This window comes from Schistocerca serialis, chromosome 6 (assembly GCF_023864345.2).
Source record: "Schistocerca serialis cubense isolate TAMUIC-IGC-003099 chromosome 6, iqSchSeri2.2, whole genome shotgun sequence".
In the NCBI taxonomy this organism is placed as follows: domain Eukaryota; kingdom Metazoa; phylum Arthropoda; class Insecta; order Orthoptera; family Acrididae; genus Schistocerca; species Schistocerca serialis.
This window is the reverse complement of record NC_064643.1, coordinates 428,838,153-428,864,784: the sequence shown is the minus strand read 5'-3', so window position 1 is coordinate 428,864,784 and position 26,632 is coordinate 428,838,153. Positions and strand designations below refer to the sequence as shown.

At 40.1% G+C, this 26,632-nt stretch overlaps 1 protein-coding gene across 1 annotated transcript in view; it reads left to right on the top strand.

Moving 5' to 3' along the window:
* Nucleotides 1-26,632, top strand: part of LOC126484903 (Down syndrome cell adhesion molecule-like protein Dscam2) — a 505,795-nt gene that overhangs the window by 428,682 nt on the left and 50,481 nt on the right. Inside the window, exons 28-29 of the mRNA XM_050108503.1 lie at nt 7,584-7,853; nt 23,627-23,893. Of these exons, the coding sequence (XP_049964460.1) occupies nt 7,584-7,853; nt 23,627-23,893 (537 nt within the window). The remainder of the gene's footprint in view (nt 1-7,583; nt 7,854-23,626; nt 23,894-26,632) is intronic.

Sequence of the window (26,632 nt, the reverse complement as noted above, 5' to 3'; positions counted from 1 at the left end):
TTGTGCAGATGTAGATGCAAAAGAATTCTGAAAATGCAGTTTATTAAATTTATTAAGTGAGGAACTGAGGAAAAATAAGGTCAGTAGCTTATGAAAATGCAGTTCTCAGTACAAAATAAACATGTAATGTCTTCACTTATGTTGTTCCAAAACCCATAGCATTTCTCATTTCACCAGCTATTGGTGACCATTCAAAATTGCATTCTTTCATAGAAAAAGTCTGTAGTTAGTTGAATAACACAATTTTTGCATAATAACCATGTCACAAAATACTCTGCTCTTTGCATGCTGTTATTTGCCAAAATGTCATTTTGATATTTCAATCCTTTTATGAAATATGAGGAATGCTTTTGTGTTAGCAGAAGAGCCAATACCATGTTATGAGTGGAGGCTGAAATGCACGTGTTTTAGCTCACACAGGCTGGTGTTAGGAGGGAAGAACTATACTGAAGTGAGGTCTGGAACATGACAAAGAATGAGAATTTAGAAAGCGGACGTAATTAGTTTGATACCTAACTTTAATTCATTAATGATGAACATTGCTCTTGACGGTACATGATTCACAATATTATCTGTTCAGAATACATTCTTGAAGATAGTAATTATAATAACTGAATATGGCACCTTGCTAGGTCGTAGCAAATGACGTAGCTGAAGGCTATGCTAAACTGTCGTCTCTGCAAATGAGAGCATATGTAGACAGTGAACCATTGCTAGCAAAGTCAGCTGTACAACTGGGGCAAGTGCTAGGGAGTCTCTCTAGACTAGACCTGCCATGTGGCGGTGCTTGGTCTGCAATCACTGATAGTGGCGTCGCGCGGGTCCGACGTATACTAACGGACCGCGGCCGATTTAAAGGCTACCACCTAGCAAGTGTGGTGTCTGGCAGTGACACCACAAATGCTGTGGATATTTCACTCTTGCTTTATCACTGGTGTGGCACAATCGCAAATGAGTGTGCTACGTCAGATCAGTTCTCTCGAGATTGGTGACAGACAGACCTCCAACTAAGTCTAAAGAACAATTTAATATGTTAGCTAAATTTCATACACTGCAACATATTATGTACTATGCACCAAATGCAAGATCATAGCAACCTCTATTTTTCAAAACAAACTTTCTTTGAATTTTGCACAGTGTATTACTTCCACATAAATATCACAATAACTATGACCATTAACGAAATGATGGGCACAGCATTATGAAACTGACATTTAGAGCTATAAGTAAAGCAAAAATGGATTTTTTTACCAAGGAGTTTCTGTAAAATCGTTTGGGAAATACTGCAGGGCATGTGCCTCGATTCTGTCATCACTGACTGGCCGAGAAGTTTCAGACACTGTTGGCCTCCCATCCCAAACAAACAAACAAACAAATGAACTCGCCCACCTCTTTAGACAAAAACTGGTCACTGCTCATAGGCCACCATATACTGTGTGAGCTGTACAATGTGGCACAAATTACCCAGACTATATTCATCCAACATTTCACAATGGGACCCCTTAGCAACTTCCGACAAACTTTAAGCTTCCCGTGAGACTCACATTCCCAACTGTCCACAATTCTACATATGTAATGTACCTTATAGTCATTTACCCATTCACTCATTACTCGCGCACGCTTTGACGATTCCCGTAAGAGTTTGGGCAGCCTGTGCGCATTCGCACAGATGAAGGTCAATGGCTGGGTAGCCTTTAACTATATACATATATATATGAAAACAGTAACTGTTCTCGAAAGAACAGATTACTGTTGATGGCCGTGCAGCTTTTACCTGGAATAAATGATGACTAATTGAAACCCTCAGCTGCCGACAGGTGTTGTTGATATACCTCGATGTGGACAGCTGAAAATGTGTGCCCTGACCGGGAATCGAACCCGGGATCTCCTCCTTACATGGCAGACGCTCTATCCATCTGAGCCACCGAGGAAACAGATGAATAGTGTGACTGCAGGGACTTATCCCTTGCACACCGTGATACTCACATTCCCAACTGTCCACAATTATACATATGTAATGTACCTTATAGACATTTGCCCATTCACTCATTACTCGTGCATGCTTTGGCGATTCCTGTAAGACTTTGGGCAACCTGTGCGCATTCGCACAGACGAAGGTCAATGGCTGGGTAGCCTTTAACTATATATATGAAGACAGTAACGGTTCTCGAAAGAACAGATTACAGTTGATGACCGTGCAGCTTTTCCCTGGAATAAATGATGACTAACTGAAACCCTCAGCTGCCGACAGGTGTTGTTGCTATACCTCGACGTGGACAGCTGAAAATGTGTGCCCCAACCGGGGCTGTCCACATCGAGGTATATCAACAACACCTGTCGGCAGCTGAGGGTTTCAGTTAGTCATCATTTATTCCAGGGAAAAGCTGCACGGTCATCAACAGTAATCTGTTCTTTCGAGAACCGTTACTGTCTTCATATATATAGTTAAAGGCTACCCAGCCATTGACCTTCGTCTGTGCGAATGCGCACAGGTTGCCCAAAGTCTTACAGGAATCGCCAAAGCGTGCGCGAGTAATGAGTGAATGGGCAAATGTCTATAAGGTACATTACATATGTATAATTGTGGACAGTTGGGAATGTGAGTCTCACGGGAAGCATGCAAGGGATAAGTCCCTGCAGTCACACTATTCATCTGTTTCCTCGGTGGCTCAGATGGATAGAGCATCTGCCATGTAAGGAGGAGATCCCGGGTTCGATTCCCGGTCAGGGCACACATTTTCAGCTGTCCACATCGAGGTATATCAACAACACCTGTCGGCAGCTGAGGGTTTCAGTTAGTCATCATTTATTCCAGGTAAAAGCTGCACGGCCATCAACAGTAATCTGTTCTTTCGAGAACAGTTACTGTTTTCATATATATATGTATATAGTTAAAGGCTACCCAGCCATTGACCTTCATCTGTGCGAATGCGCACAGGCTGCCCAAACTCTTACAGGAATCGTCAAAGCGTGCACGAGTAATGAGTGAATGGGCAAATGTCTATAAGGTACATTACATATGTAGAATTGTGGACAGTTGGGAATGTGAGTCTCATGGGAAGCGTGCAGGGGATAAGTCCCTGCAGTCGCGCTATTCATCTGTGTTCTCGGTGGCTCAGATGGATAGAGCGTCTGCCATGCAAGCAGGAGATCCTGGGTTTGATTCCCGGTTGGGGCACACATTTTCAGCTGTCCACATCGAGGTGTATCAACAACACCTGTCGGCAGCTGAGGGTTTCAGTTAGCTATAATTTATTTGATAGTAACTGGTAAGTTTTGAATTAGGGCCCACAATTTCTGACCTACATGTTTTGATTGCAATTGCTTGTGTCAGATCTGTGGTTATGACTACAACATATCCTCACAGGCTGATATATTATGATAACTGTTGAAGACCGTGTGATTACAACTGGCAGTAAACAAATTTTTTGTTCAACCAGTAGCTTATATTTGCTTAATAGATTGTGTATTTAAATATTTACAAGTTATGAGACATAATCTGCATGAAATTTGTTAAATGAGTAATGTTTGGTTGCATGAGAATAATGAAAGAGTATAATACAGAGAAATGAATTTTAAAATTGTCCCACATTGAACTTTCTTTTGGGATTATTAAGTTAATTCAATTGAAACTTTTATTGCAGCTGTTTTTCTTACATAACCCAAGCCCCATTGTGTTTATGGACCTGGTATTAACATTGTTCTTTTGACCCTATTCATTAATATGAACCAAGATGTCATCAAATTGAAACAATTTTAAATTGCAGAATTAGTATGAGTTATGACACATAGGATATTCTTTTTTTCTATTAAAACAAAATTTAACCTGACCAGATTGATCAATTACTGAGTATAAGGAAACACCAGATGAGTGAAAGCATATGTACAGGGTGTATTAAAAATGTGCTTCATATTCATAGAAAACATAGCATTGGTCACAGAAAAAATAGTGTTTGAGACATGGGCCATTTCACTTATGTAGAGAGTGGTCAGTGTTAATGGTGTTGACTGCCTTGCCTTTGACATTCATTGCTCACTTATTATTGGTTGCATTTGCTTTTGTATTGAGCCTTCTGATAGTGATGATGATGTCAGACATAGCACTTAAAACTGTTTCCAATATCAGCTATTCCTTTCATATCTTTTGAGGCTTGCTGGCATCAGAACGAGATTGGTGATTCCTCAGTGTGTGAATAACATGAACAGTGAAATGTGCTCCAGTGTTTCTGTCTGCAATTGGAGAACATTACCCTTGCAGGAAGACAACAGATGTGGTTTATGTATCACCCCATATTCGATGCCTTATACAAGAGTACCTAACACAAACATTTAATGAGCGATGTATTGGTCAAGAACGTCCAGCAGCATGATATTCCCATTCATGTGACCTTAGTCCCTTAGATTTCTGACTATGGGGACATTTAAAAGTAATGGGACCCATTGAAAATTGGTACACATTACAGGAGCTTGTCTCTTATGCATATGGGGAAATCAAGGGCAGCCATGTGTATTTGCATGAACTCCTGTTTCATTAAGGAGGAGGACTGAAAGATGTATAAGAACCAGTGTTAATCACATTGAGTAACTGCTGAATTGTCTGCAAATAGGTGGCTATCCTGTAAGAATAGGTGACTTTTTTTTAACCCCAGCATACAATCGCATGAGAATTTGGTGAGTTGGGTGATAGCTTAATACTTTTTATCAGCATCTATTCTTCAACTTACTCATTTTGCTTTTTTAATAATTAAATCTGATTTTTCTATACCATTGACATTTAATTTGTTTTGCATCTGTATTAAACCACAGTTTTTTGTGCTGTTATGAGTACTTTGATGTTTCATAGCTTACTCTGCTTCACTTAGCTCTAGAAACTGTACATTTTTATTCCATATTATTTCACCAATAGTAAACCCCTAATTCTTTAAAGACTCAAACGCCCATTATTAAACAGCTTCATATGTCTGATTGCTTTACAAATGAGGTAATGTATTAAATATTTGACTTTAAGTATGTTAGAAGGGATATGTTAGAAGGGATGCAAGGGATAAGTCCCTGCAGTCACACTATTCATCTGTTTCCTCGGTGGCTCAGATGGATAGAGCGTCTGCCATGTAAGGAGGAGATCCCGGGTTCGATTCCCGGTCAGGGCACACATTTTCAGCTGTCCACATCGAGGTATATCAACAACACCTGTCGGCAGCTGAGGGTTTCAGTTAGTCATCATTTATTCCAGGGAAAAGCTGCACGGTCATCAACAGTAATCTGTTCTTTCGAGAACAGTTACTGTCTTCATATACTATCAAATAGTTCAAATGGCTCCAAGCACTATGGTACTTAACATGTGAGGTCATCAGTCCCCTAGACTTAGAACTACATAAACCTAACTAACCTATGGACATCACACACATCCATGCCCAAGGTAGGATTCGAATCTGCAACTGTAGCAGCAGCGCGGTTCCGGACTGAAGCGCCTAGAACCGCTCAGCCACAGTGGCTGGCGCCATTATTGTCATCAGACATTAAGTTCAATACACGTAACCGACACAAGTCCTGTATAAACACAGCTATGGAAGCCGTACTAGCAATCTTCTTTCTTGATAACAATAATGGGTACGTTTTTAATCATCCTCACTTTTCACAATAACAATTTGTGACTGATAACATATGTCTATCAGAACTGTGAAGCCGTAAGATTTTGTATCAGTGATTTTTGCTAGTTGGTCTTCACATGTTTTATTTCATTTCTGATGACATTGTGTTATCTCTATTGAGTACGCTGGATTGACTTTTCGTAACACTTGGGGATGAACTGTTTAATCAAAACTGCTAGTAAATAAAATAACTATTTAGTTAGCAGCTTACATTTGATTAAAATGGCTGTCATTAACTATAATTTATCTTTATCTTGTTCAATGTTTTAAGCAAACATCTTGCTGTTTTATTCGGTAATTATAATAACCACATTTACACTGAAGTGTCAAAGAAACTGGTATAGGCATGTGTATACAAATACAGGCAGAATATGGTGCTGCAGTCGGCAATGATTGTCTAAAACAACAAGTGTCTGGTGCAGTTGTTAGATTGGTTTCTGTTGCTACAGTGGCAGGCTATCGAGATTTAACTGAGTTTGAACAAGGTGTTATAGTCGGTGCATGAGCAATGGGACACAGCATCTCTCAGGTAGTGATGAAGTGCAGATTTCTCCATATGATCATTTCACAAGTGTACTGTGAATATCAGAAACCCAGTAAAACATCAGATCTCTGGCACTGCTGTGGCCAGAAAAAGATCCTGCAAGAATGGGGCCAATGACGACTTAAGAGAATCATTCAACATGTCAGAAGAACAACCCTTCTGCAAATTGCTGAAGATTTCAATGCTGGACCATTAACAAGTGTCAGCATGTGAAACATTTAATGAAACATCATCGATGTGGACTTTTGGAACTGAGGGCCCACTGATGTACCCTTGATGACTGCATGATACAAAGCTTTGCTCCTTGCCTTAGCCCATCATTACTGACATTGGACTGTTGGTGACTGGAAACATGTTGCTGGTCAAATGAGTCTCATTTCAAATTGCATCAAGGAGATGGATGTGTATGGGTAAGGAGACAACCTCACGAATCCATGTACCCTGCATGTCAGCAGGGGACTGTTCAAGCTGGTGGAGGCTCCGTAATGGTTTGGAACATGTGCAGTCAGAGTGATACGGGACCTCTGATACATCTAGATATGATTCTGACAGGCAACTTGTACATAAGTATCCCGTCTGATCACGTGCATCCACTCATCTGCATTGTGCATTCCAACAGACTTGGGCAATTCCAGCAAGACAATGTGACACCCCACACATCCAGAATTGCTACAGAGCAGCTCCAGGAATACACTTCTGAGTTTAAACACTTCCCATGGCCACCAAACTCCCAAACATAAACATTATTGAGTATACCTGGGATGCCATGCAATGTGCTGTTCAGAATAGGACTCCACCCCCTTCTACTCTTACAGATTCATGGTGACAGTTCCTTCCAGCACTACTTCAGACCTTATCGAGTCCATGTCGCGTCATGTTGCAGCACTTCTACGTGCTTGTGGGAGATCTACATGATATTGGGCAGGAGTACCAGTTTCTTTGTCTCTTCACTGTACATGTCTCAAGTTGGTAGACAAATTATTGAATTTAATTATTAGTTATTATTACTGTAAATTTGTTTCTTCTTGTGTACAAATATGAATACAAAACCATTAGTAATACAGAGATACTGGTTTGTTGAGTTGTATTTTACTCTCATTATACTGAAATTGTGGCTCTAAAATGGAAAAAATATAGCAGAAAGTGTCTCTAAACATTTTTGTTTACTGTCCTGTTCGGAAAAAAGCATTAAGAGGAAATATATGTAACCAAAAGTATGAATCGCAGAAGGCTGCAATAATTGTCAGCATTCTATACATCCAGAATATCATGTCCTTTCAAATTCTACTGTGAGTAACTGTGCCTTTTGTTTTTTAAAATGTCTTTTTAGAACTTAAGAAACAAGGTAATATTTGTAATTTCATGTAGTTTACACAAACATGTTACAGGTCAGGACTACGAAATCTGTCCATATGCAACATTCAGTTTACCAAGTGGGCCTAACAATACACAGACAATGGACTATTCAATGCAGTTCCAGACATTCAGCCAACAAGAATGTTATTCTGGGCAGCCTCGACCAAGTACGTCAGGATATGGAAGCAAGTCAACCAAAGAGTATTACTCACGTGTAAGAGCCAAGTCGGCAGCATCACGTAATTCTGGTGAAATCAAGTTACCAAGATCTTCCAAAAGCCCACCAGATGGCCTTAGCTTAGGTAACGAATCAGATAACATGAAATGTGTAATATATTTATACAATTATAATTTGAGACTCATTCGCTGTATGTCTTAATACATGCAGTATAGAACTATATGCTACAACAAATACCCCACATGAGGCAGGACAAGTTAATCCAAAGAGCAGGTTTATTTAGAAGCAAAAATCAAGTGTTTTCAAAGTCATACTACACTACATTCTGCACTTACATTACATGAGATGTTTTGCAGTATATACTACAGGCTTCCTTGGGTTGGACTTAATAGATAAAGTTTTGATATGTACAATGCTTTCAGATTCAAGGTCCACAAACCCTAGGATACACTGAATGATTTCTCCTGCTCCCATGATCTGTGCAATATCTTCTTTGACCATATGGGAGTCTTATACACAAAGCTCTTCATACGATCCCATAAGAAAAAGTTGAGGGGAGTTAAATTTGGTAACTGTGGTGGTCAAGGAGTTTGTCCACCTTGACCTATCCACCTTACATCACATGTTTGTTTGGGACATTCACAGATGCAACAAGTAAAATGCGTGGTGCACCGTCATGCTTAAATCCAATTTGCTGACCGAGTGACAGTACCTCTTGCAGGAATACCAAGTATCTGGGAACTGTTAGGTGGTATGGAAGAATGTGTGGCCCAGTAAGATAACCATAAATGATACCAGCACACACACAGATACCGAACCACTGCAAATTCCACATGAATGAGTGTATTGAGGAATTTTGTCATCCCAAGTCTGGTTGTTTTAATAGTTCAAAACAGCCTCCCTGTTGAAGTGAGCTTCATCCATTAAAAAAATGTGGTGTGAAAATTTAGGCATGTTAACACAATGATGCAGATACCACATGCAAAAATTGATATTTAGTGCAAAATTTGCTGGAGACAATGCTTGCACCTTCTGTCAGTAGTAAAGATGGAGCTGGTGATCATGCATAACACACCAGACACTAACAAGGGGCCTGGGCAATGTTTCAAGTACACGTCTTTGGGTTTCCTTATACGTCTCGAAGGAAGTACTTTTCCTGAAACTTCACCCCTACCTTAAGTTTCACTTTTGCCAATGCAGGAATAATTTCAGAATACACAAACTTTATTTAAAAAAATCTAGCTTGAACACGTTTAGCTGATTTAAGTCTATTCCACTGATAAGTCAAAACCACCTTTCTTACTTTGCCTCACATAATCCACATTATTTATTTAGGTGAAATGGGCTTAGGCTCAAAATCACTAATATGACCTGGGCAGCCACAGACTGTGGTCATGTGTATGTGAGTTGCGTTTGCGTATGATTTTGTGTGTGTGTGTGTGTGTGTGTGTGTGTGTGTGTGTGTGTGTGTGTGTGTGTGTGTGTGTGTTGTCTTATTCAGATGAAGGCCTTTTTGGCTGAAAAGGCCTTTTCGGCTGAAGCCTTACTTGTCTGACAAGCTTTTTGTTGTACTTATCTGCAACTCAGCACCTCCGCTATTGGTGAGTAGCAACCATCCTTTTCATAATATTGTCATTACTCCAACCTGGATTTTCCATTTTTGTTCATTACAGTACTGTAGTCAAAACAAAAGGAACAGCTACAATCTAAAAACTAAAATAATCGTTGTCCATATCAAATGAAACAGCAGAAGTAGAATTTTAAACATTAAAAATCATCATTGTTCATTTGATAGAACTTGTTTATGTTGTAACATGGGTTCTCTGCCAGCCTTTTGTATAGTTTTTTCTCAAATAGTGCAGAGGAAATTCATAAAAAATTTTTGAAGGCATTCATTTTGTGGAAGTTTCCTCTTACTTGTAGCCCGTGCCTTGGGATGTCACTATTTGCCTAATTTCTGGTATGGTGTTTACGAACAGCTTCCCTGGAATCATATTATTTAATGTTGTTCCCAACAAAGAGTGCACAAACATAGGTATGCAGACCCACAGTGGCTACTATTAAACTCCATAGGACTAGTCTTACTTATCACATGGAAAAATTTTTATTTGTATTTTTATAATGTTACTGGAAAACAAAGAGGGTCAGCCCTGGAAAGAGGATTGGGGAAAAACAGCTAGACCATGTAGCAGTCCATGACAAGAATCACAGAGAGATTATGAACATGAAAGTGAGGAAAACTAGCAGGATGTAATCAGATCACTACCTTGTCAAAATAAAAATGCATATGGATACCCAACAGATCAAGGAAACATAGGACCATAAACACTCACAGAAGTGACCTAGATCTTCTGAAAAAATACAGAATAGAGCATGCAAAGAGAATGGTAGTTCAGAGTGATTGGAAGAGAGTGAGAGATATGATGGAAGAAGAGGCAGTGTGATTGGCTACTAACAACAAGAAAAGGAAGCTTGAGTGGTGGATGGATGAATGTGAGAATGCAGTCGAGACCAGGAGGAAAGCATGGATGAAATGGCAATCCCGTAAAAAGCAAGAAGACTGGTTAAACTTCCAGAGTGCGAGAAAAAATGCTAGCAAAACAATCAGAAATGCCAAGAGAAATGATAAACTTAAAGAAGCAAATCATGAGTCTTTTTCAGGGAAATGAAGAGCAGAACTGAAGGTTTTGAGGCAAAAGAATTCTTCATAATAGGAAAGATGACACAATAAAAACTGGTGAGAAAGAGATGTGTGAGGAAATGGCTAGGTGTGTGGACACACTTAAGCTCTAGGGACGAAAGTCAGGATAGTCTAGACAATGCACCCACCAAGGCAGAAGTAGCAGAGGCAATTAAAAATCTCAAAAACAACAGGGCATCATGCAATAATGGTATCTGTGCTGAAGAGATCAAATGGGGTGGGCCTGAAATAGAAAGAAGTATGTACAATATAATAATGGATATCTGGAAAAATAAGAGAAAACCCATAGACTGGAAAGAAGCCATTATAATACCACTACACAAGAAATGGGACAAGGAAGTACTGGATTACTACAGGGGTATCTCTCTCTTAAACATAGGGTACAAGGTTTTGTCGAGAATCTAGCTGAACAGAGTTGAAGAACAACAGAGGCTGACAATAGGAGAGTAGCAGTGTAGCTTTAGTAAAGAGAGTAACTGTACAGAACAGATATTTGGAATCAAAAGGATAACAGAACACAGACAACACAGGAAAGGAAAAAAGACAATAGCGACATTTGTGGGCTTCCAAAAGGCCTACAATTCAGTTGACAGAAGTACTCTGCTTGATGTATTAGAAGATAGAGGGCTGGGTTGCTACAACACATGTAATAATAAAGGAAATGTTACTCTACTGCCAGGATCAGGCATCGCAGTACACTGTCAAACAGCTTTGAAATAAAAACAGGAGTCTGGCAAGGGGATGGACTGTCACCAATCAGGCATCGCTGTACACTGTCAGACAGCTTTGAAATAAAAACAGGAGTCTGGCAAGGGGATGGACTGTCACCAATCAGGCATCGCAGTACACTGTCAGACAGCTTTGAAATAAAAACAGGAGTCTGGCAAGGGGATGGACTGTCACCAATTTTATTTAACCCGGTTTTGCACAAAGCAGTAAAACAGTGGAGACAACTAAATAGCAACATGAAGATCAAAGGTGTGCAAATAGGATACAAGGTCAAATGTAATGCAACAGTGGACTGCCTGGCATTCGCAGACATAGCACTCTTAAATGAGACAGAAGAAGAGGCAAAGACAGCACTAAAAAATCTAACCAAAACAGCAGAAAAGGTCAGATTGAAGACCAAGACTTTCAACACTGAGTCTGACTGAAAGATAGATGGCCAAGTGGTTGAGAAAATCAATAGTTTTGGTTATTTGGGGGAGAAGATAACTGGTGGCATACAGAACTACAGTAGCATAGTAGACAGGGCACTGCTTTTGCAAAAGCTTCAATATGCGGTGAAAATGACATATGGCAAGAAAAATCTGTCATGGAATGCCAAATTGTGAGATTACATAGCAACTGTGAGAAATGCTTCTCTGTGTGCATCAGAAATGATCACACTCAGCAAAAGAGAGAGAGGAGTGGAAACTTTTGAGAGACATTTGGGGAACCAAAACACGTGGGGATATCTAGATACACAGAACATGACAGGAACTGTATGAAAATATTGAACCCATATCAAGTGAGGTACGGAAAAAGAGGTTACGATTTCTTGGGCACATCATGAGGATGGATGAGTACAGGTTGACTAAGAAGATATGAAATGCAACATGTCATTTATTTATTTATTTATTTATTTACATTTTCTTTGCATGGAGCCATCATAATGATGGCTTTTGCAAAGGTCAGACTTAATACTATGGTTATATTTACACTTATAAAATACACTATATTCTGTAGCAGTTGCTTCTTATGTCTAGTTTTTACATTTATCACATTACAACTGACATGCTAATGCCTCATGTTACAATCACGATCTTAAAATTCATTGAAAGAATATAAACATTTTTCTATTAGAAAAGATTTTAATTTTGTTTTAAAAACATTTCCCGTGTACGTTCTTGGAGAGTTTGGTAGCTTGTTATACCAAATCAAACCACTGATATATGGACTTCTATCAGTCATTTTTAACATTGTTCTGTTACGGAAATAGTTACACTTTGTTCTAGTGTTGTGATCGTGTACATCACTGCCCTTGATAGCTTCTGTTGGTTGACTTATAAAAAATACAACTATTTTGAAGATGTACAGAGAACATATTGTCAGATATTCGGGTTGCACAAACACTTCACAACATGAATCTCTATGTCCCATCCCACGTATAAGTCTTATTGCTCTGTTCTGTAGTAGAAGTATTCTTTTTAAATGTACATCAGCTGCACAGCCCCATAGTTCAATTCTGTAATTGAGAAAGGGGTAAAATGTTCCATAATATACTCATTTCAGTGCTTGGCTAGGAACTATCTTTGCGAGCTGGCTGAGGAGATATATGGCACTACTGACTTTTCTGCATACAAAATTAATGTGGCATGTCCACTGCAAATTTTCATCAGCATATACACCCAGGAATTTACAGTTACCATTTTCTGTTGCAGAGATATTACACACACTATTCATATTGTTGTGATGAGAACTGCCCATTTTAAATGTCAGTAGTTGAGATTTGGTGACATTCACCTTGAGTCCCTGATCATTTAAGTATTTTGTTACTTCTGTTACACCACTAGTAGTAATAGATTCTAGCTGGGTGAAGGAAGTCAGAGATGACTGGAAGGCTGTAGGAATAAAGGAAAAGAATGTGCAGGCAGTAGTACAGGACAGGGAGAAGTAAAAAGTGTTGGTGGATGGTGACAGGTGGCTGGTCACCAAAATCAAAGTTGTCTTAACAGAAGAAGTGAGAGAATGAAGAGGTATTGGGAAGAAAGAAGATGTGCAAAACAAGCCACACATGATCCTGAAGGGTCCTAACAAAATCAGAAGAAGAAGAAGAAAATTTTACTGGTATGGTGACAATGTCTCCACATAAGTAAGCTGTATGAGACATATGACTGAAAGACCCAAAAATACATCATACAAAGATAATTACTAATAACCGCATCTCTTAGTTTTCAGTTTCTGTACGAGGTGGGATATTCATGAGGCATTTTTGTAGACTTGGTTGTTCTCAGTTCAGTTTGGTGGCAATATGAATTCCTAAGAGTTTGAATTTTTTTCACTACATTCATAGACAAACCTACCAGAAGCCATTGAGCTTTTTCCCGGATTTCAAACAAGTTTATTGGCTGGAAACCGATTTAAAACTGTTATACACTACTGGCCATTAAAATTGCTACACCAAGAAGAAATGCAGATGATAAACGGGTATTCATTGGACAAATATATTGTTCTAGAACTGACATGTGATTACATTTTCATGCAATTTAGGTGCATAGATCCTGAGAAATCAGTACCCAGAACAACCACCTCTGGCCGTAATAATGGGGCATTGAGTCAAACAGAGCTTGGATGGTGTATACAGGTACAGCTGCCCATGCAGCTTCAACACGATACCATAGTTCACCATAAGTAGTGACTGGCATATTGTGACAAGCCAGTTGCTTGGCCACCATTGACCAGACATTTTCAGTTGCTGAGAGATCTGGAGAATGTGCTGGCCAGGGCAGCAATCGATCATCTTCTGTATCCAGAAAGGCCCGTACAGGACCTGCAACATGCGGTCATGCATTATCCTGCTGAAATGTAGGATTTCGCAGGGATCGAATGAAGGGTAGAGCCATGGGTCGTAACACATCTGAAATGTAACGTCCACTGTTCAAAGTGCCGTCAATGTGAACAAGAGGTGACTGAGACGTGTAACCAATGGCACCCCATACCATCATGCCGGGTGATACGCCAGTATGGCGGTGATGAATACACGTTTCCAACGTGCATTCACCGCGATTTTGCCAAACACGGATGCGACCATCATGATGCTGTAATCAGAACCTGGATTCATCTGAAAAAATGACGTTTTGCCATATATGCAGGCAGGTTCCAGGTTCGTCATTGAGTACACCATCGCAGGCAATCCCGTCTGTGATGTAGCGTCAAGGGTAACCGCAGCCATGGTCTCCGAGCTGATAGTCCATGCTGCTGCAAACTTCATCAAACTGTCCGTACAGATGGCTGTTGTCTTGCAGACATCCCCATCTGTTGACTCAGGCATTGAGATGTGGCTGCACAATCCATTACAGCGATGCGGATAAGATGCCTGTCATCTCGTCTGCTAGTGATACGAGGCCATTGGGATCCAGCACGGTGTTCCGTATTACCCTCCTGGAGCCACTGATTCCATATTCTGCTAACAGTCATTGGATCTCGACCAACGCGAGCAGCAATGTCGCAATACGATAAACCGCAATCGCAATAGGCTACAATCTGACCTTTATCAAAGTCGGAAACGTGATGGTATGCATTTCTCCTCCTTACAAGAGGCATCACAACAACGTTTCACCAGGCAACGCCGGTCAACTGCTGTTTGTGTATGAGAAATCGGTTGGAAACTTTCCTCATGTCAGCACGTTGTAGGTGTCACCACTGGTGCCAACCTTGTGTGAATGCTCTGAAAAGCTAATCATTTGCATATCCCAGCATCCTCTTCCAGTCGGTTAAATTTTGCGTCTGTAGCATGTCATCTTCATGGTGTAGCAATTTTAATGGCCAGTAGTGTACAATGACACCTAAAATCCGTCAGAATCACAGAATAAGACCCATTGCACTATTTCAAAAAAGGTTGTATAAAGAGAAGGAAGATTTAACCAGAAAGAAAATTTTTACCTGTTTGTTAAATCACTCCTAAATTTGACCTGTACTTTTAGTGTTTCATTTTAACAAAATGCACTCCTGCTGAGATTTTTTAGTTCTGTTCATAAATCAAGTTTAATTCTTTTATTGTGATTATGGTTTGTTTACGAAATTGTGTGACTCTTGCCAATAAAGCAAGGAAGTGTGATCCTTGCCAACAAACCAAGAAGGTGATAAGTTTCATCGGTAGTTTGAGCCAATTCCTGGAAGAGCATCTAGCATGGTCATTAATCAAAATTCCAATGACTCTATCATGTTAAATTTTCACTTGCAATTTCTTTTCTCAAAAATGTAATACCATATGCCATATGCAAATGGAAATAGTCAAAAGTATGCAACTTAACATTATATACATGTCACAAATGTATGCACTAGCTTAAATATCAAATCCTTCTGAACTCATTCCTTTAGATGAAGCAAGAATGTAACCAACTAGTTCTGGTTGAACCAACAAGTTCTGGTTGTTTTTTCATATGTAGACACAAGAATTTGACAGACTTGACTTTCAATATTTCTTTTTCATTGAACTTTATATGCATACCTTTCTGTTTTAATTGTGTCGTATGAAACAGAAAAAGCTATTTCCTTATGCATCAAGTGGGATTCCATTTGATGTGAAGTAGCTACTACCTCTCTGAAGAAAGGGTCTTTATACTAGTGAACTGTAGTTCACCAATCATAATGACTGTGCTATGTGATGATAAAAGTGCAGTACCATGAAAAGTCATCTACAAAGCCAAAGAACAGTAAAGAACTAAGCTTGGAACCATGTGATACTCCGAAAATCTAGCACATCAATCTGAGGTGACCAAATCTGAAATTTTCCCTACTGTCTTCTGTTTTCCATGTGTGGGACATGATTTGAGACAGATTCCTGTTTTTCCATGTAAGCCACAATGCATTATATCCCTTAATAAAATATTACAGTTCATACAGTTGAGAACTTCGAATGTACCATAAAATATTCCAACTAATAATAGTCTATTGTTTATGGATTCTAGGATTTGTTTAACGTAAGAACATGGCTTATTTCTTGCTTAGTTGACATCTTCTCTAAGATAGGAACTGCCTTTTATTAAGAATATGGCAATTATTAAGATCCGCAATCCCATGTACATTGTTGCTACCACCCATATACAACATCTTTTCAGAAATGACGATTGGTATGTGAAACACATAAATGGACAAACTGGGATGTACTAGGAAGGTTTTCAGAAGAAACATCCATGCATTAAACATATTCTGAGTCTTATGTTAAAAATTCCTAAAGAATATAGGTAACCTAGGTTGTGAATTCCAAAATTTTATTAACTGAACACCCTTTTTTAATATCAGCACTTTTTTGTCCACGTAACATAACAATTCAAGTTAACTGTTTTCTTAGAAAATAAATTCAGAAGAGGAGGGGAAATGGTGTACATGAGCTGTGAATACTGGGCTATTAAACAAAATAACTTGGAATTAACTGTTTGATTTTTGTTGTTGTTCAAACCATTTGTACAGAAACACAAAATAAGAAAAGAGATCAGTAATAAATAATTACACATTTAATAAATCTCACAGCAAGGCATCATTTTATAATTCACACAACTAGATGTGGTGAAGAATTGAAGCTGCACTACAACAAATGAAATTGCAAAGTCCTCCACTGTATCATAAAAAAAACGCAACTATGTACATAAATACTAAACTCACATAATTACACAAACACAAACTAGTAAATTATTAAAAAGTACCATACTTTATTAGTGACAGATTTTATTCCCTAACAATGAAAGAAGTTATAACAGAATGAAATCTTTAGCAATTAAATTCACTATATTATTCCTAATGATGCCAGACAGCATTGAAATATCAGGGATACTACATTTTCCCAGACACATGTTGATAGAATGTCAGTTTCAAGGAAACTACCAAAAATGTGATTGCAAATATCAGTGCATCACTGAATAATCACATAACAACAAAAACAATCAGTTATTGACAAAATAATTTAATTGGATATATAAAAAATCTACTCAGCAAGTGACTGCAGAACACACACATAAAAGACAGTTGCAATTGGCAAGCTTTTGGAACTAGTGCCTCCTTCTTCAAGCAGAAGAGTTTATGGGAAAGGTATAGGGGTGAAGGAAAAGGACTGAAGAGGTCTAGAAAAATGGGTAGATTTCAGGAAAGTCACCCAGAGCTTCTCATCCTGTGTGATAAGTCTCCCCTGACCCATGATCACGGTTTAGCATGGAGTATGAGGTGAATCTCGTGCTTGGCCATAGAAATCAGACACCAGTATATGTCATCTGCTTTGATGCCTTCTTTGTTACCCAGAGTACAGCACAGTATATTGGAAAGTAACCTGGTAGGTGCATTCCGAGGACATAATAAGGGAAGCTGAAATTACTGCTTTGCTCACAGACATTAATGAAGATAAATAAACATTCACAGTATTCATTGAAATATATTAAAGCTAGTTTGAAAATGCTTGGTGGATTATTTACATTGCTGTAGTCTCCAACCGAGACTGAACTGAGCCTTGCCTTGACAAGTATTCAAGTGGGATATTTGTTCTGTTCCAAGTTAGGAAAAAAACATTTCTTCTAAACTAGATCTTCTATATCAGTGCCTTAAACTGTATGATATGAGATGTTAATCACAAAATCGAAATAAATCTTCCTACACATATTCAGAAAAATTTAGTTTTGTAGTGGGAAGCTATTATGATAACCCTTCTGGAACAAATAAAGGAGCCCATTATCTCTAGGTAGTCATATAATGTTGTTCTCAGTAGCTGCAGAGGGAAGACTTGAAAAAGTAATCAAGCATTACCAAACATGTAAACCATAAACAAAGGGCTTATTAACAAATATCAGTCTGGTTGTAGAAAATAACATTCCATCCTTTCTTCGAAGCACAGGAGCCACCAAGCCAAACATTTTCAAGTTTTATGAAGCAACTGAAAATAGTTCAAATTTTCTTATGTCAAAGCTGGAGTTAATCGTATCACAATATCTTGACTCCATCCATGTTACTAAATTTCTCATTTTAAGCTGTGGATTTTTTTCTTCAGGAGCATATACCTTTGTTTCAAAGTGCTATGAACCCAATCAAAGCACACACACACACAAGGTCACTGCACCAAACAAGGCCCATTGAAGAAAATACATTGTTTCCCAGCTCAGGATATGTTGTTTCCCCACTACAGCCCCTGAAAACACTGTTTGAACACCCCAGAGAGATGATGTGAGAGGCCGACAGACAGGAATATTATGAATAGTTTTTAAATCTCATGGAGGATTTCAGCATACACAGTTATGGTTGATCAACTGTATGGTAAAATTTTACCCTACCCTGCTGACTGAAGACCAATGGCAAGCTAAAGTACTGGAATGTAACCTAACATTGGACTATGTGTCACAAAAAGTGACAACTTAATCACAAAGATGAGTCCTTCAGGGTTAAGAAATAATACAATGTTTTGTTTATTGGTATTGTTCCTAATTATAGCCTATGATTTAAACGAATGTTTCAATTTTATGCCTCTTAAAGTAAATGATAGACGTGCAGACCCAATTTTTTTACTTCTATGTTTAGATCAAGTATCAAACTATGGAAAATCCAAGATGGAATGTAACAATATCATGAAAAAGATAGTTGCTACACAGTGTATATCAGAAATGCTGAGTCACAGATAGGCACAACAAAAAGACCGTTGGGAAGTGAGCTTTCGGCCAACAAGGCCTTCCTCGAAACTAGACAACATACACACACATACTCATACTCATGCAAACACAACTCGCACACATGACCACAGTCTCTGGCAGCTGAAGCCAGACTGTGAGCAGTAATGCACGATAGGAGAGGCAACAGGGTGGTGGGGGTAAGGAGGAGGCTGGGCCGGGGTGAGAGATGGGGAGGGATAGCAGGGTAGGGGCAGGTGATGGAAAATGCTGCTTGTGGGAGCATACAGGGACAAGGTGTAGAGGGGCTAGTGCAGCTGGGAGATTAGATGGAGGAAGGGAGGCTTGCAGAAAAGAAGTCAAAAGACAGAGATCCATTGGTGGAATGGAGAGCTATGTAGTGGTGGAATTGGAACAGGGAAGGGGCTAGGTGGGTAAGAACAATGACTAATGAAGTTTTAAGGCAGGAGGGTTACAGTAATGTAGGATATAATGCATGGAGAGTTTCCACCTGCACAATTCAGGTTGGGAAGGAACCAGATGGCACAGGTTGTGAAGTAGTCATTGATATGAACAATGTCGTGTTGGGTGGTATGCTCAGCACTGGAATGGTCAAGCTGTTTCATGGCCACAGTTTGTCGATGGCCATACATGTGGACAGACGGCTTGTTGGTTATCATGCCCACATAAAATACAGCACAGTGGTTGCAGTTTAGCTTGTATATCACATGAATGGTTTCACGGGTAGGTGATGTTTGTGGCTGGACTTGAGTGGTAGGAGGTTATATGGGGCAGGTCTTTCATCTAATTCTACTACAGGGATATGAGCCAGGAGGCAAGGGGTTGGGAGCAAAGGCTATGTAGGAACGGATGAGGATATCATGTACGTTCAGTGAGCGGTGGTAAACCATTGTGGGCAAGATGTGGAAAGGGTAGTGGGTAGGACATTTCTTATTTCAGGGCACAATGAGAGGTAGTCAAATCCCTGGTGGAGAATGTAATTCAGTTGCTCCAGTCCTGGGTGGTACTGAGTCATGAGGGGAATGCTCCTCTGTGGCTGGATGGTGGGACTTTAGGAGTTTGTGGGTGACTGGAAAGATAAAGCATGGGAGATCTGCTTTTGTACAGGGTTGGGAGGGTAATTGCAGCATGTGAAGGCCTTGATGAGACCTTCAGTATATTTCGAGAGGGACTGCTCATCACCAACGATGCAATGGCCATGGTGGTTATGCTGTATGGAAGCGGCTTCTTTGTATTGAATGGGTGGCAGCTACCAAAGAGGAGGTATTGCTGTTGGACAGTAGGTTTGATATGGACAGCGGTATCCATCTTTGAGGTGGAGGTCAACATCTATGAAGGTGGCTTGTTGGGTTACTTAGGACAAAGTGAAGTGAATGGTGGAGAAGGTGTTGAGGACAGGAGAAATGTGGGTGGGGTGTCCTCACCCTCAATCCAGATCATGGGGATGTCTTCAATGAGCATGAACCAGATGAGGGGTTTGAGATTCTGGGTATTCAGAAAGGATTCCCTTAGATAGCCCATGCATAGGTTGGCACAGGATGGGGGTACTGCAGGTGCCCACAGGTGTACCCCACATTTGTTTGTAGGTAATGCCTTCAAAGGAGAAGTAGTTGTGGGTGAGAATATAGCTGGTCATGGTGACTAGGAAGAAAGTTGTTTCTTTGGACACTGACAGGCATTGGCAAAGGTAGTGTTCAACAGTGTTAAGGACATGGGCATGTTGGATGCTAGTGTAAAGGGAGGGGGCATTAATAGTGTGTGCAGGGCACCATATGGTAAAGGGACAGGAACTGTGGAGAGTTCATGGAGGAAATAGTTGGTATCTTTTTTATAGGAGAGTAGGTTGCGGGTAAAAGGCTGAAGTTTTTGGTCCACGAGAACAGAGATTCTCTCATGGGGGGGGGGGGGGGGGGGGGGGTCTCTGATCTCATTGACCAACTCCTTCAGTGTATTAGCTGCAACCTACCCTCCTATATTAAAGATACCAACCAGTTCGATGGAGGAAATGGTTGGTATCTTGAATATAGGAGGGTAGGTTGCGACTAATACCCATCAACTCTCCACAGTTCCACTTCCTTTACCACATTGTCCCCTGCTCATCACTATTGATGCCACCTCCCTTTACACTATCGTCCAAAATGCCCATGGCCTTAATATTTTCCCAATGCCTGATAGATTCCAGATCAACAAGCTCCTTCCTAGTCACAATGACCGACTATATCCTCACCCACAATTAATTCTCCTTTGAAGGCATTACCTACTATCAAATTATGGGTACAGCTATGAGCACCTGCATGATACTTACGCTATTCCAACCTATGGACCATCTAGAGGACTCCTTCCTAAACGCCCAGAATCCCAAACCCCTTATCTGGTTCATGTTCACTGATGACATCTTCATTATCTGGATTGAGGGTGAGGACACCCTATCCACATTCCTCCAGAACCTCAACACCCTCCATTCACTTTACCTTGTTTTAAGTAACCCAACAAGACACCTTCCTTGATGTTGACCTCCACCACAAAGATGGCTACATCAGTACTTCTGTCCATATCAAACCCACCAACCAACAGTAAAACCTCAATTTTGACAGCTGCCACCCATGCCATACAACGAACATCCATTCATACAGCCTAGGCACTCATAACCATCACATCTGTAGTGACAAGCAGTCCCTCTCTAAATATACCAAGGGTCCTCACTGAGGCCTACACAGATCATAATTACCCTCCCACCCTTGTATAAAAACAGATCTGCCATGCCTTATCTTTCCAGTCACTCACCAACTCCCAAAGTCCCCACCATCTGGCCACAGAGGAGCATTCCCCTCATGACTCAGTACCACCCAGGACTGGAGCAACTGAATTACATTCTCCACCAGGGTTTCAACTATCTCTTGTTGTGCCATGAAATAAGAAATGATCTACCCCAACCCTTCCACAGTGGTACTCCACCACCTACCAAACCTACACAATATCCTCATCCATCCCTGCACAACCCCTGCTCCCAACCACTTTCCTCATGACTCATATCCCTGTAGTATACCTAAATGCAAGACCTGTCCCATACATCCTCCCATCACTCAAGTCCAATCACAAACATTACCTATCCCATCAAAGGCAGAGCTATCTGTGAAACCAGTCATGCGATTTACAAGCTAGGCTGCAACCACTGTGCTGCATTCTATGTGGGCATGACAACCAATAAGCTGTCTGTCCACATGAATGGCCACCAGTAAACTGTGACCATGAAACAGCTGGACAATCCCATTGCTGAGCACACTGCCAAACACAACATTCTTCATTTCAATGACTGTTTCACATACTGTGCTTTTTGGATCCTTCCCACCAACACTAGCTTTTCTGAATTGCACAGTTGGAAAATCCCTTTGTAATATATTCTATGTTCCTGTAATCCTCCTGGGCTGAACTTGCGTTAGTCACTGTCTGCACCCATCTCATCCCTTCTGTGTTCCCATTCTAGCACTACACAGCCCTCCATACCACCAATGCACCCTCAGTCTTCTTACTTCTCTCCTTTTCAGCAACCCCACCTCTCCCTCTCTCTCAGTCTAACCTCCTAACTGCACCTAGCTGCCCTACATCCCCCCCCCCCCCCCCCCCCACCTCTTCCCTGTATCGTGCTACTTCATTAGTTACTGTCCTTACCCATCTAGCCCTTTGCCTGTTCCCTTTCCAGCACTACAAAACCCTTCATTCCACCAACACATCCACAGTGTTTTTACTTCTCACTTTTCTGAAACCTCCCCCCCCCCCCCCCTCCACCCCTCCCTCCATCTAACCGCCCAACTGCACACAGCTGTCCTATCCCCTCTGCATCTCATCCCAGTATGCTCCCACAAGCACCACTTTATCACTTTCCATTCCCTACCTCAATCCTGCTATCCCTTCACCTCCCCAGCCCAGCCTCCTCCATACCTGCACCACCCAATTGCCTCTCTCCCGTCATGTGCTGCTGCTTGCAGTATGGCTTCAGCTGTCAGAGACTGTTGTCATGTGTTTAGAAGTTGTGTTTGCGTGTGTGTGTGTGTGTGTGTGTGTGTGTGTGTGTGTGTGTGTGTGTGTGTTGTCTAATTTCGAAAAAGGTCTTGTTGGCTGAAGGCCCACTTCAGACTTTTGTTGTGCCTATCTTCAATTTAGATCTAGTAGGTATCATTTCGTACTCATGGTAGTGTTCTTTTGTAGTGAACTTGACTACATATTGCAATAAATTCACTGTAGTTAAATGGACTAGTGAGGATAAATCCAGTGAAGATGAAACAATATCAAATTGCTTTCTGAAAACTGGTCTGAAAATATAGGTGGAAATGTCAGTGGCAATAAAAGTTTGTGTCGGTTTGGAAGTGTGTTCAGTTAGCCTACGGGTTAAGGCAATTGCTTGAAAAAAGCAGTTAATTGTGTGTAATACCATTAAGTTTTGCCTTGGGTGTTTAATAGATATTTCATTTTATTAAAACATATTCGCCTTTTACATACCTGTTTAGAATTTGAGTTTACCTTGACTTACTGGTTATTTCTGCAGTTTTTGGCCCAAGTGCATCTGGTGAGAAATTAAAAATTTACCAGAAAACTTACAAAATTCATGATTTCATTAGATAATCATTTCTTGCTGAGCTGACAGAGTAGTAGGATCAGAAATAAAGACAAATAATTCAGCTTATCATGATGGTAAAAGTGATATAGTTTGCCATATAATCATATTTGCCCAACATAACTTTATCACCTATTTTAGTTGAAATACAGGTAATAATTGTATTAGTTTAGTATAATTGTTCATAATATGAAGTGAGCAAGTTGTGTTTTGCACAGAAATCTCTTGCATCTCGAGTCAGCAGACACTGCCTGTCTCTGTGGCAGTCGCATCCAGTGGGCATCGACGCACCAAGTCACCTCCAAGTCATGTCCACAACAGTTCCAGTGCAGTAGGATTCAGCAGGTCACGCAGCTGTTCTATGGGTGCTGATCAGGACTCAGACAGCAGTGGAGGTCCTGGCAGCCCAAGACGGAATGAGTCCAAACCTGTTCAATATCGCATACCAGCTTCCAACAGCAGAACATCTAAAGTACCACATCATGGTTAGAAGCCTCCTATTGGAATTATTTAATAAACAAAGAGAAGGAAAGAATGAATTTAATTGATTATTTCAAAGTTTTCAATTTCATATGAAATTTTACATATGTATATAATTTGTACATAAAGTTACTCACTTCCTCATTTTATAAAAATACTCTATCAGACAGCATGATCAGCACTCTAGAATGTTTGCTTCACAGTGTTATATCAGAAAGTGTTATCACTGGGGAAATCCAGAATTTAGAATGGCAGACAAAATTACTGCTTGCTGTAGGGGTGATTGCTTGTCGTAAATAAAGATAGAAACAAGATAATGCACATCAATTCCAGTAACTTCAGAGTAGAGTATCAGTACTACGCTCATGGTCCCAAACATTTTTGATTAAATATTTGGGTCTATTCTTATAGATTGAATAGAACAGGACAAACACACGAAACTAATTGTGTGAGGATAATGGAAGACCTTGCTTTATAGGGCTCACAGTTCATTTTTGAGTACATCTTGGCAAACATGAGGCCGAGGCCTTTTGGTACTACTCCCTGTTTGGTGCCACAACTGTAACCTCTGGCAATTCATTGTACTCCCTCCCCTATGGGATCAGGCACTAGAACAGATCCATAACTCTTACCTGTTGTAAGAGGCAAGCGTTTTTGTCGACAACTCTGCTATTATCAAGACAATGCTTAGTATTAGCTCCCCTCACAAACACCCTGAACTACTTCTGGTACTTGTGTTTCCATTTTTAATTTTGCCCTTCACTTTCATATTTTCTCCAGAAATGTGGGCCAATTAGGGTAAGACACCTCGTGTTTACTCTATCCACTGTATGTGGAGGTCCTGTGCACTTCTCATTCGAGTGGATTTATGTTAGCACATGAAAGCCAGCACAGTAGCTTATCAGTCATGGGGAGAATGGTGGAGGAGAGGGAGATCATTATGGACCTTCACAGTCATAACCATATAACCACAAAGAGATCACAATGCTAATGCCTGAGCTGCAAACTCCACTTGTACACCAAGAAGTATGTGCCATTCTATTACGTGGCACAGACTCAGGGCAATGGGCTATTATGCCAGAAAGCCTTGGTGTGGCAGGTAACAGCAAATAGGAGCCTCCTATCTTAATGAAAGTAACAGAATGGATAATCTTCAATGAATCAGATCTAACTCACCCGTACCAGTGACTGTGCCAAAACTCTTGTCTCATCAGAAAGGAAAAAGGGGTTCAATACAGACATTAATAACTAAGAAGAGTTCCTATCTTTGGTCTCACCCTCTGTTATGAGCCAATGAAGAAGAAATGAAGACAGACAATTCACTTCAGTCTTGATATGCTCCAGAACTGATGGAGAATCTTTTGCTATGATGAAGCCACTGTTTTCTGTTGAAAATATTGAAGACAAATTCAGAGAAGTCACTGCAATAAAGAAAATCAAAAACTGATCTCTGTTGATCAAAACTTTGAGTGCTAACTAGTTATAGGCTCTGCAGGTCAGTGGAGATATAATAGTCACCATCAATCCTCATAGTAAACTCAAGGTCTCATCTTCCACTGGATCTTAATGCTGCTAATAACTGAAGAACAACATGCAACAGCACAGAATGCATTTTTTGTCACATTTAGAGAAGACTTAATGATAACTGTGTAGACACTAGTTAATTTATTCTAGCTTCTGATGAATATGTTTTACCAAAGAGGGTTAAAGTTACAATTTATAAGCATGCCATCAAACACCCTATGGGGCAGAAAATCGCATTCAGTAGAGGTCAGTCAATAGAGCAATTAATAGCTGAACTAAAACTCTTGTCTGCTCAGCACCAGAGCTACAACATGCTTTATGATACTCTGCAACAGATATTACAATTTGCCACCCACAGCATTTCCCCCTTTATCCAGTAGAACATCCACAGTAATTTCTGTGTAAGGAAACTTTTTAAGCCAGTCAACAAAAGAGAATTAAAGAAGTTGTACTACATGCTATGACAGAATTATATACACTGCAGAAGCAAAAGTCTGCTTTTTACCTTGTGTTCAAAACACTGCACCTGAGTATACCACTTGCTGTAATTTTATCAATGCACAAGCCACCTTTCACTCGACTCATTTACTATGAGAACAATGCACAGACATCTAGCTACTTGTCCCTTGAAAGGTGCTGCCTTCTGTTATCAATTTATGGTATTATTCAAAGAAACATTAGCAAACATAATGTTTGACATCACGAATGGCTAAACCAGTATTTGACTGCGTCGACATAATTTCATGCCTGTACTCATTAGATTTTGCAGCTTATGAATTCTGATACAAATACATCATGTTTGTTTAGTGAGCAAGAAATTTTGGAAGCTCAAGAGGAAGAAATTGCTCAGTAACTCATCATGCACTTCTATTTTGAAAGGATAATTACACTTTCTGTCATAATTATTTTCAAATTTGTAACCCATAAAAAAACTGAAGTAAATATCACAAATGACTCTTGAACCTTGGTCCTTTTTTAGTATGTATTAATGCTGAAGATATATCAATCACATACGTGCCTGTAACACTATAAATAAAGACATAAATTGCCACTCTTCTTGGCCCCGACATTCCTCTAAGTGGCCAGTGTTCAAAGTGTTAAGGATGATCAAGGGGATGACTAAGGCACAAGGTACTTCTCTCCACACCTCACCCAGCGAGGTGGCGCAGTGGTTAGCACACTGGACTCGCATTCGGAAGGACTACGGTTCAATCCCGCGT